We start from the raw sequence: 12,830 nt of genomic DNA, 5'->3' as shown, positions 1-12,830 counted from the left end.
TTTCAACCCTGCCACCTTGCCCTGATAGTGCTAATGGACGTGAACATGTGTAGGATTCAAAATCTAGTTATTTTCTATTTTTGTTGAAGTTCTGTTTATCAAGAATATTTTGGGCTTTTCCAAGGCTGTTATCTAATATGAATCCCTGATGGAAATTAACAATAGTTAGTTGGAGACAGAACTTTTTCTTTAATTTATTGATTACCAAAACATTTAAAGAAATGAAGCACCTTTTTTGTCAGGCTGATTATACCAAATCATATATACTTGGCATCACTACAGACCCTTGTGAAACTCTTTTTGAAACATTGTGAATACCCCCCTCCTACCATCCAGCTATTGTTTTCCAATGATTTCAGTGTGATAAATCAACTAGTCGAGGCATAAAATTGTTTGCTTTATTATTTTGTCAAAGTAATCCAATTGTTAAATGGTACTGCATTGCAGACTTTTTGAATACATTTTCATACAATGATAGATAACCTTGACAACAATAATAAAAGGTTGCATTATGTTCACTGTGATGAATGACACAACTCAAATAATTTTCTGCTAATTGATTTTTATAGCAGAGTGGAAACAAATAGCTGCCTGGAAGGCAAGAAGACAAACAAAATTCAAACCACTACACGAGAATTAGGAAAAAATGCTCACCAGTAATACAAAGTACACATGATTTCGAGTGAATAACTAGAACAGTACAAAACCATTTCAGAAGCATTTATCTTTCTGCTTTTTTTTTTTAACCTTTAACTTTCACTTCTCTATCTCCTCTATGTCTAAAGCCACCTCTTGCTGATTCTTTGAACTGAACCTTTTTTATTTATTTATTTTTTGGTGAGTCTTTGGTTTTCTTTGTCTCCATGTGTCGTACCAGCACCTTTTCATTTCTGCAAAATGTTTCACCTGCACCATAAACAGCAGGCTCACACACCAGAGAGACATTTGCTCCTCATCATTAAACTGCAGCTCACCGAGGAAATGGCTGCACCTGGGTTACTGGCTATTATATTTGTAATTCTAATTATTTGTACCTGGACTCATTTGCATGCCATACTTTTGTTAATACTGCACACACAGATGGGGCAGAATGCACTCACAATTGATTTTATGCTGTGCCTTCAAAAGACTCTTCTTTAATGTTTGACAGTTTAAACTGCCAAACACAGGTGCTACTAGTAATACTGATAATGGCTGCATTGCATTTAGGTGTGCCCTTGTAATGTGAAGCCTGGCTGATGGCATCTAATGGAACTGAGCCTTCATTATTGTTATTAGCGAGACCTGTGTTTTTTTTTTTTTTTTGTGCTATGACAAGCTAAGATGTTTTTGGTTGATCTCGGCTTTTATTTTAAAGTCAGTGATTCTTTTCATTGTAAGTGTTAAAAATCATAGCCATCTTTTTTTACTGTTTCCAACACTTGTGTAATTTTATTAGCATGTGTCTCCTTTTTCCATACATTTTCCCACATAAATACTTCTTGAAAGCCTTTGAACATTGTTGCTGTGTAAGTGGTTAATGGTGCATAGAAGCTCCCGACAGCTTCTCTTCTCTAATATAAATGCAACCCCAGGGTGTGGCGCATTTCAAAATGTCATTTCTATTTCATGATGTTTAATGTGTCAAACCTCTCATCCTTGGTCTCGCCATCCATCTTTAAGGTTTTCAATGTCTTTTCTTCCTCTCTCTGAAGTACATAGATACTCATGGTATCTGGGAAGTATAATTTAAATGACGCAAGAAGCTTTATTATTTGATGCTTGTTTTTGCCGACTTGATCATAGTGAATGTTTAATGCGCTCTTATTTCTTCCCATAAAAGGCTGAGTGTGTATCTGCACCAATCCATTTGCGTGTGTGAACTAGCAGCTTTGGCTGTCTGGGCTTAGAGATAGGGATGAGAGAAATGCAGTAATATTTTTTTTTTTTTTACAGAGGTGCACACTGTTTCTTACATCCTCACACAGAGAGGATGAGAGGGGGTGGATATACAGGGAGGGATTAAATTCAGGATAGCATAAACACAGACGTGCCTGGTAAACAACCCTGGAGCAAGCGAATCCACAACTCAAGTGTCATGTGAAAAGAGTAAGTTATTATACATGTTCCAATAGCTTGTTAGCAAATACAGAAAAACTTTATGAATTTTAAGTTTTTGTGCAATCAAAGTCTGCTTCTCTCTTTCTATTATCTTATCAGTTTCTTTCACTGATTTCACAATAATCCTAATAAAGTTCAGCTGTTTTACTCAGCTTTTTTAGTATATATCCTACACTTACAGCTGTACTTCAGGCAATTAACTAAGATTAGAAGAGATATAGATAAAAAAAAAAAAACAGCTCCAATACACCTAGAAACTAATTTGCTGCTTTTTTTGACCAGCTGATTTGTGATTATTGAGAAAATGTTTCAAATACTAATCTATTAATGTCTTTTCTATTCTTAAAAACATGGGACATGGCAACTCCACAGTTAAACCCTGACAAGTGAAAAACCTCTTTCTACATTAGCAGCTATATCAAACTATCAACATGTTTTTGCTTCTCACTGGCCAGCACCGGTAATATAGTAGTCAATATGCGTCAATTTGATTAAAGCCAGTGCAAACACCTGCTGTGTGGTAGGACCTAAAGGTATATCAAACACTTTGCATAACGGCTCTGATGGAAATGAATGCAAAAGGAAATTGATTTTTATGTAAACCTACATCTGTGCCTGTGTTCAGGATTTGAATTGTAGCTGTCAGTCATTTCTGGTCTGGTTTTCTGTTATTTGAGGTGTTAAAAACTTAATTAGACAGGAAAGTTGTATGGTAGTTGTTCCCAACACAAAGCAGAGTGCATTTTGTACTTGAAGGAATTATATTCTATGGGGATTATAATGCATTTGAGTTGTTGATTTGGTTGCTCCAGGGTTGTTTAAGGCAGAAAAGAATACCTGTCAGCAATGTCACAAATGTTATAACTGCTTTTATTCCATTGAAACTTGAAGAATGACATTTCTAAGTACTATTCTTTTGCTTTCCTTTATCTCCTTGCTTATCGTGACCCAGTCCTCTTCTCTCAGAATCTCACTGTGTCATTGAGATTGGAGGGAGTAAAACAGTCAGGCATCAGTACTTCACCATACACTCACCAGGGATGCTTCTTTGGCAGGCCAGACGTGTGTATGTGTGCACGTTCATGTTTGTGAGGTCCACATGTCGGATGGCTGTCTGATGTCCTTATCTTCCCAACAACCATATTTCCACCTATAACTGCTCTCTTTGCCCTCACTCTCCACCCTCTTTCTTACTGTCCCTTGCTCGTTACACACATAGACTGACACACTCTCACACCCAGACAATGCAGCTGTTACAAGAGCGTTAGTCACACGTGTTTCTCCAGAGACAAACCATTGCAGGATTCAGTTTCAGCTTTGCTTTCACCACAACAGCCCTTGTGGGAACAAGCATACCTTTTCTCTTTACTCAGATTCCGATTCAGCTGTGGATTACTTATGACACCGTAGCAACTTTGAACAGCAGTTAATGATTTGCCATCATCATCTATTGTGTACATACTCACTGCCTCAATATGAGTACTTTAAATTAAAAAATAAATAAATAAATGAATAAAAAAAAAAAAAAAAAATATATATATATATATATATATATATATATTTTTTTTTTTTTTTTAATGGAGTACCTTTATTATTTATTTTTTTAATTGAGTACCTTTCACATATATATATATATATATATATGTGAAAGGTACTCAATATAGCATAGTCTGTAATATTGTTGAACACACATTTTGTTCCACACCTTTTCATCATCAAAACCACTTGTCCTGAGGCTACGCAGTGCCAGATAACTCAACTGTCAAGTGTGGTCAGAGGTTTGGTTGTGGTGTGCTAGGGGCAGCTAACCTCAAACACAGATGAGGTGCACCTTATGTGGATCTGTGTAGAATATAAATATCACTGGAGAGTAACACATCAAATCTCAAAAATGTATGAGAGACCAATGTAGGGTAAATAAATCCATAATTCCATCTCTGAGCATACATGTGATTGCTCAAGATCAGTTATTTCTACACTTTGCTGTAAGTGGCAATAAGATGCTGACAGTTTGTTTTTTTTTTTTGTTTTTTTTACTTTGATACTTTGAATGAAAAGGTTTCTTTGCTTTTAAATTAGCTCATCAGAGTAGAATGTAGGATTTAAATTCAAGCCATCAATAAAATGTGACTTTGTGACTTTGATGGATATAAATGATTCACATTTCATATTCACACCTCTCCCTCTTTATATTTCTACAGTCATTTCTTTAGGTTCTTTTCTTCTCTTTCTCTCAAGTGACATAGTCCAAGAATACATATCAGCCTCCAATTTGTCTGAAAGCCCTTTGACAAGCTTGACATCTGACCAGAAGAGAAGACACCCTCACTTGTCAGCATCTCTTGACGTTTTGTCTGCTTCAATTTAGTCTGAGTTATGACTCTGAAGTAGAAAATAATGAATGACAGAATTGCAAGGTCATTAGGCTTGGATTAATAAGAATTGTCTGTGGTAAAATCATGACATGTTTTTGCAAAGGCAACAAGGTTTTTGAGTCTGTGGCAGTAAGTTCAAGTTGCACATGGAACTGAATTTCGCTTATTTTTCACTTTTTGTAAACAAGAAAGAAATATGAGAACTACAGCCTTCATATTTTCACTGAGTGAATGTGCCTCTGTCTTTCCTGCTGCTATGTGTTGGCATGCTATAACACAATTTCTTCTCCATTAGCTTTCCTGCTGATAGGAAACAGTAGAGAGGGTAGGCTTATGTGTGTATGTGGTTGTGTGTGCATGTGCTTGTATGTCATCAGTGAACACAACACAGTTATTAGTTCACTGGCTGAGGCAGATCAATAGGCTGAGAGGAGAGGTGGAGCAGCAGAGAATGGTAATGAATTGAGGTTCCATAGAGGAGCGAGGTGATTCTACACTCACAGTGATTAACACTTCTCACACATTCTTTCTGTACCAAATGATCTCGTCCGTGGCCTGTGAGCGTGCGTGTGTGCGTGACTGTGTGTGTGTGTGTGTGACTGTGTGTGTGTGTGTGTGTGTGTGTGTGTGTGTGTGTGTGTGTGTGTGTGTGTGTGTGTGTGTGTGTGTGTGTGTGTGTGTGTGTGTGTGTGTGTGTGTGTGTGTGTGTGTGTGTGTGTGTCTGTCCTTCTGCATACTCTTGACATAGGAGCAGGTGCGTACGTACTTAAGATGCTCCTTCTAGATTGGACTTGATGTTGGTGCCCTAGAAAACCAGTGCACCTTAAACAGAGCCAATTAGCACAGGCCTATTCAATGGCTGAAATTCAGCCACCAGATCCTAATAACAGCGGTCAGCCTAGAAAATCCCAAGCAGTTAATCCAATTACAGTCAACACATTTGGATCCCGAGCATTAAATCCAATAAGTGTTAACACACAGGAATGTTTAGTAATGTGAACCCTGCTTACATTTACACACTGAATTAGAGAACAGCAGAGCTTACCTATTATTTGACATCTTGTGATATTTGCTAACATAAACCAGATGACAGCTAATGGAAATCCTGTCCTGGTTCCAGACCTTGAATTTGCCGCCCATGCTAATGAAGCCAGTCTGTCTTTGCTGGCTTTCTAACATGCCCTTGCGATTCTTGTTTGGTCATATTACTGCTCATGTTCCACAATATCTGTTTTTTTTTTTTTTTTCCCCTCATGGTATCATGATAGCTCATCAGGTAAATGCTAAGTCAGTATGGGACCAGGACTGTAATGATTTTAGTAAACATATCCTCTCTCTTGTTGGTCTCTCTTGGTTACCTTGAAGGGTGAAGGGTATTCATATTTTGCTCCATAAAAATCTTCATTCCCAGTATGTTTTTTATAGCTTGGTGTTATTTTTCTATTTCAGGTTACATTGCTGTCCTTAATTTACTCATCTGTTTACAGGCATAAACAGCATGGTATGCTAAACTCGCACTGACTAGCAATGACTTTGGACAATATACTGATATTTATTGAGTTGGTGACACTGTGCTGAAGTTAAGAATGTGGTGATGTGTATTCATTAAAACTATACTTCATGCAAACATGTTTACATATCCTACATTCAGTCATTGTTGGCCCCCATTATTTTCCAATGTAGAAGACAGTAATAAAACTTGCAACCATTTTAATAGTATTTTCAATTGGATTAATGCCCTTTTTACTCCTAATCAATTTCTAGTTTACAGCGTCGATTCTGAAGAGTGTTATCTGTTATTTAGATCATATCATCCTTAGAAAGACATCTAGATGTGTTGCAGTGTGTGGAGTGGAACAATAGTATTTGAGTAGATCTCATAAAGTGACATGCATATAGGAGCTGTAATTAGCAAGCTCACTAGATTTAATTAGTGGGTTAAATTGAGGAAAGCTATCAGTAGCTGTCCTTTTGATGTGTGTGGGAGCTGTTATGCAAATGAAGTGGCTTCTGTTCTCTGTTTGTGTGTATATGAATGTGTGCTTAAAGGTAGAGCACGTGCTAATAGGGCAGTAATTTTTAAAAAAATATATTTTTCATGAGACCTGTCAGAAAGGGTTATATTAAAATCAGATTTGAAAAGATGAAAAAATGTTTTTTTTATATAGATGTGTGTGTGTGTGTGTGTGTGTGTGTGTGTGTGTGTGTGTGTATGTGTGTGTATGTATATATATATATATATATATATATATATATATATATGCAAAGATGCCCCTGAGACAATCCAGCACATAACAGCAGGTTGTAAGATGCTAGCAGGCAGAGCGTACATGGAACGCCATAACCAAGTGGCCGGCATAGTGTACAGGAACATCTGTGCCGAGTATGGGCTGGAGGTCCCAAGGTCAAAATGGGACACGCCTCCAAAGGTGAGGGAGAATGACCGAGCTAAGATTCTGTGGGACTTCCAGATACAGACCGACAAACAGGTGATGGCTGTTGCCATTTGCCAAAATCAAAAAAGTTCATTTTATTTCTCATTAATGTACACTCAGCACCCCATCTTGACAGAAAAAAACAGAAATGTAGAAATTTTTGCAAATTTATTAAAAAAGAAAAACTGAAATATCATATAGTCATAAGTATTCAGACCCTTATATATCTATATATATATATATATATATATATATATAGCTGTAGCTGTAGCTGTGCTAATGTGCTTCTCCTGTTTCTCTTTAGCATAGTGTGAGCCACTCCCATATGCAGTACAATCTAATAGTACAATTTAAATCAGTGCATGAAATCAGTCTATTCATGCACAAGCCTCTTCACCTTCATGATGTAACCTGTTGAAGACCTGTTGATTGAAGTTTTGAATGAAGGAATGAACTTGGAGCATGACAGAGGTTTACATATATTTTCCTTCCTGTTTCATGGTTGACACTAAGCATCTGCAAAGTTGTGCGCATTTGTAAAATACATAATTCATTGTGTTACAATAGTCTTGTGGCCTTCTGATCCTCTCATGATTGTTCACTGTATAAAAATATGTAGAAATGTGTACCCAAAGTGTGACATTACCTGTTTTAAACTGTGATTTAAAAAAAGTGGAATTGCCAGTCCTGCCATCTGTCTGGGGTTCCAACTTAATTAGAATTAGCTGTTTTTTTTGTTTTTTTTTTATATGATTATAAATTTCATTTTTGGAGACTGTTCTAAATGAGACTTAATGATTAATTGAGATGACAGTCAGATATTAATAGAAAGTAATTGTTCAGCTGTGCTGCTCATTTTGGAGCTAACAGACCAAATGCAGCAACCTGTAGAGAGTAGTCAGAGTTCCTCAGCGTTTGTACAGCTTCCACTAAATGCGTTTTTGTATTAATTCTTTTTATGTTAGTTATAATATAGTGCAACTTTTCACTGTGTGGGTGATTTTAAAAACTCATTCATATTTTATACAACCTCAGTTAAGCATCTGCTGCTCTTAGTCCTGTGTATGCAGTGGCTGTGAGAAAGTTGGGATAGTGTAGCAGTATTTAAAAAAACTACAATTCCAGGCTGGTTTGTTACTGCTTAACTTGTTTGTTTTGTTAACTTTCTTTACAAAAAAACAGGTCACACTAAGGTCCAGCTCATTGACCTGTTTCAGTGATTCGTACTTGCCTCTGAAATGATCACAGTTAATTGTTATTCTCAGCAGTGTCTGTCCTCTGGTGACTTCACTAACAGTTAGTATCAACAGCAGTAACAGGGCTAACTATGCCTCTGCTGATTTTAGTTGGACACACACATCCAAACTAGTGCATCTATACACATGAAACAGGATATGGGTACTGAGAGAGTGTGTATTCACTGCAATATGATCCCAGAGAGAGCTTGTGCAGGCCGTGCATGAGCCTCATTACCATTTACTGAAGGCTTGTGTATGTGATGTACTACATTCAGCTGTACAAAGCTGGCATCATGTACTCATCAGGTACTCATTCCATATATGCTAGATTACACTGTAGTACCAGTAAAAACCTATGCATTACAAGAGCACACTATCATGGAAGTGTGTGAACAGATTTTCCATCTGAAGGTTGAGGATAAAAGGTCTTAGTGTGTCTAATCTGGAGGGAGGTTTTAGAAAGCTCTGGGACAATGCTATATAACCCAGATTAAAAGACAGACACATGCTGAGCTGGAGGAGGAGCCACATCTAGAATTAAATGGGTGTGTGGGTGTTAGGGTGGAAACTAGTGTTCACATGGCTATTAAGAAATTAAAATAAAAACAACAAATTAATATAAGATGAGTCAGTAGTTCCTGCTGGAGACTCAATATCAGATAATTCAACAGAGATATATTCTTGTTTTACCAGGGAATTGAGTGATGTTTGAGTTTTGTTCTTAGAAGGGATGAGCTAATCATTAGCCACTGATCATATCAATGATCATGATTGACTGGCAGACATTTTGAACAGGCCATTTGCTACCTCATGCACAATATACCATCATTAAGTGAATTGCTACTGAATGATTAAAACTTGCAGCAGTTGTCACTAACTTCTAACAAAACTATTACTTTGCTAGCACTTAATCTTAATTACAATAAAGAAGATGAGCTAGAAAGACTGTTTAATATATTGTTGATTTTTGTTACATTTGTCTTACTTACCTCAGTATTATTATTATTGAAGATTAAAGAACAACACATATTGGAAATTAAAAAATGTGAATTAAAAAAGCATAGCATAGAGTGATTAAATACATTCTAAATACATTAAAAAGAAAGCCTTAAGTGCATAGCATTTTATTGTAGAACATGTTGACAGATGCTGTACTTGTTATTTACTTATTTCAACGCAGTGTTCATTGTCCAAACCCCAGCCCGAGGCTTGAGCCTCTCCTTTTGTGATTAGATTTGGGAGTTTTTAGCAGACAAGTGGTGGGAATAGGTAATTTCACATCTTCGATAAAGGTATTGAACAAGGGTGACTGCATTGTCAGCTGCATTGTTTGATGTAAGAATTGCAGCACTAAATATGTGGATAATCTAACTTTGATAGATGGGATAAAAAATGACTACAGCCTGGATTTTAAATGCCATTAAAAGTTTAGATAAGTTATTAACGTGAACGTGTAAAGAGTACCCATTATTTGGGGCCAAGATGTCTGACCAGCTCAGCCGGTCACAGACAACAACAGAGAAAAAAAAAAAAGCTTTGGTGGCTAAATCTTGGCTGGCTTGAAACAAAGAATTTCAGATACACACCTGTATTGGTGCTGTTAGTTATTTGCAGAGGTAGTCTTCAGTCTCCTTTCTAGTCTGAGTCTTGACATTTTGACCAATTAAAATAAGATGTTTTTTTTTTCTAACATTTTACAGACCAAGTAGTTTGTTGATTAATAAGAAAACAATTGACACATTTATCAATAAAAAATATTGTCAGTGGCAGTTCTAGATTGAAGTATTTGCCAGTGTATACGGCACAAAAAAATCTGCACTACAGAAGTGGCCAAAAATGTGTTTGGGTAGATTATGTGTGAAAGTACTGTTCCTAGTGTGGCCCCAAGAGAGTGCTGATAATGATTTTTTTTTTTTAAGTGTTCCACTCAGTGTGTGCCTTGATCACAGCTCTTTAAAAGCAAAGTTAAGTAACTCTTACCAAAATGGTTGCTTGTATAGTGTTTGGTTAAAAAATATATGTTTTAAATTCTCACTTATTGGTAATAGCATAAAAAAATCCATAATCACTCATGCTATAAACAAAACCACACCACTCTATTAAAATGACTTAATTCTTTATTGTTGCAGCTCAGAGTTGATCATCCTCTTTAACACTCTTCAATTCTCATCTTCTCGTCCTTCTCCCCACTCCATCTCCTCTTCTTCCTCCCTGTCAGATGATGAAGCACGCATGGGACAGCTACAGGCGCTATGCCTGGGGTTCCAATGAGCTCAGGCCTGTCTCCAAGCAAGGCCACTCCAGCAATCTATTCGGTGAGTGAACGACCACGTACACGCACAAACACACACGATTGATCTCTTGTCCCTGCCGCCAGTGGCCTTGCCCTTTAGATTAGCAGCCAAATTGGCTGTCATCCATCTACGTGTGCCTCCAAATGTCAACTTTATCATATATTTATATTCTGTTTGTGCTACTTGCCAGTTGTTGGTGTCTGTGCTGTTAATGACTGTGGTGACATGGGGCATCTTATTGTCTCTGTCGTCATCCTTGTCACTATCTGAAACTTTTGTGACTAATTTCTGAAAACCTTAATTCTCCTTATGGGAAATAATGTTCAGTATGCTGCTAAATGACCGAAGGGCTTCATTAGTGAGTATTACTTACACACTTTGTTTATTAGAGTGCTCTTTCACCTATCACTGCAACTAGTGACTAGTGTGTGTAGGGGCGTTCTACTTACTTTTCTAAGTCCTATTTTAACCCCACACCCACACCCACACCCACACACACACACACACACTGTATGCTGCTCCTCATGTTGTCTCATGGTGTTTTGTTATGATCATTGCTTTAAAAGCTGGACTGGAATTACTGCTAAAGTAAACATGAAGCTAAGAACAGACGATCACACAGATCTGCCCTGTGCAAATGGCAGGTGGATCAGTACTACTCACATGATCACATTTATTATGCACTATAATGTGTGTATTTCCTCATAATTGTGTGTAGAGATACAGAAGACGACTGACCTAAATGCGTGAAGATGAAACTACTTAGTGTTTGTCTGGTTAAGTTTTAAAAATCACTTCTGAATATTTTTGTTACATTTTTGCAGCTTTCAAATTCTTGAACTTTCCAATTTTAATGTAACACAGAATAGGAAGTGGACGCAAACACATAAACAATCTAATGAAATTATGTTTAATCTTTAATCTTCTTTTTTTTTTTGGAGGTGTGTTTGTATGTACACATAATGAATACTGTTATTTATTCTGAGTGATTGGATTAATAAGAACAGGAATTGGATTTTTAATTTGTTAAGATCTCTTTCTCTCTCTTGACCTAATTAAATTCTCAGTGAGAATATTTGTTTAGATAACTTCAGCTCCAAATGAAGTGTGTGTGCGTGTGTATGTGTGTGTGTGCGTTGCAGTGGGTGGTGTATCTGACAGTTTAGCATAGTGTTGCAAGCTCTTGAATAAATGAGATGGAATTCATGTGTGAAAGAGGTAGCTGTGCCTTGACTGCTGATAAGACTACTCCCTTGACACCGAAATGCACTCTCGTACATGGTCTGGTTTGATATTCTTCTGTGTTGTTTTTTTTTTTTTTTTTTTTCCCATTCCTCTTCTGTGTTAGTGTAGGCATGTGTAAGTGAAGCCAGTAGCAGTTAAACCATTTATATTTAAGTATTTTATTCTTTCTTTACAACAACAATATATCAAGATAATAATTCAAGTAAACTCTGGGTAATCATGCAAATACAGTACTGAATGTGAAACAACAGTTGAGTGGAGGGAAGGACAAAAATAAAAATACTGTTTAAAGTGGTAGAGAGTTTTATTTTTTCCTTAGAGGCATCAGAAAAGGCAATGAAAACAGTTCTGGCACATTATCACCTTATAAAGGTGTTATATCTAACATGTCAGCAAACAGATGCATATTTACATGTCTAGCAGACATGGAGCAACATTGACATTTATTTGGAGTTGTATTTCTGGCCAGCTGCCGAATGTTAGTCCAATATTTGCTTCTTTTAGCATTATTTTGGTCTGTGTTCATAGGCTAGTTGCTACATTTGTATTGTAAGTCTGCCAAGTGGCACTGAGCTGGAAACGGCTTCCTGCTGCTGGTACGACACTGATAAGGTTGTTGAGATTGAAACTAAGCATTACGTGAACGGGTATTTACTGCAAAACCTTTTTCAGAATGGCATCAGTTATGGATGAAAAACATAGTCTTTTCATTCATTTGAACATAGCCAGTTAAGTGACACAGCAGGGGTCCCAGAGCAGAGGGCTCTGGCAAGAGGTTGAACCTGGCTCAACTTTTGCCATAACCCAACATAATCAACCAAATGAAAATACTGGTAGATTTCTTTATAATATAAAGGTACTGTATTTATTTGTATTTCTGCTATTTTTTTTGTGTCTTTCTGCATCTTGTTTTAGGAAATTAAAATCTGACTTAATTTTGTAGCCTGGAGACAGAAAATAATGGTGTTGATTAAATGCACACTACATGATAGTTTGAGATGATGAGTTTTCTCAGACATCTGTTGATGGAATTACATACAGTAACTTCACTCCTTGCCATGGAAACCTCATGGGTTAAATGGCAAAGCCCCACCCCACTAAGCCTATTTTGTCATACAGTGTGGAAGACGTAGAGGCTCATTT

At 36.9% G+C, this 12,830-nt stretch overlaps 1 protein-coding gene across 3 annotated transcripts in view; it reads left to right on the top strand.

Annotated features, from left to right (window-relative positions):
- Positions 1-12,830, top strand: part of man1a1 (mannosidase, alpha, class 1A, member 1) — a 106,113-nt gene that overhangs the window by 19,557 nt on the left and 73,726 nt on the right. For 2 of the 3 annotated variants that reach the window (XM_026318270.1, XM_026318269.1), the window contains exon 2: positions 10,367-10,463. In XM_026318270.1, the coding sequence (XP_026174055.1) occupies positions 10,367-10,463 (97 nt within the window). Of the gene's footprint in view, positions 1-1,935; positions 2,089-10,366; positions 10,464-12,830 lie in introns of all 3 variants that reach the window. The other variant, XM_026318271.1, reaches the window with a different exon arrangement.

This window comes from Mastacembelus armatus, chromosome 24 (assembly GCF_900324485.2).
Source record: "Mastacembelus armatus chromosome 24, fMasArm1.2, whole genome shotgun sequence".
Lineage (NCBI taxonomy): Eukaryota > Metazoa > Chordata > Actinopteri > Synbranchiformes > Mastacembelidae > Mastacembelus > Mastacembelus armatus.
This window is presented reverse-complemented; position numbering and strand designations above follow the sequence as displayed.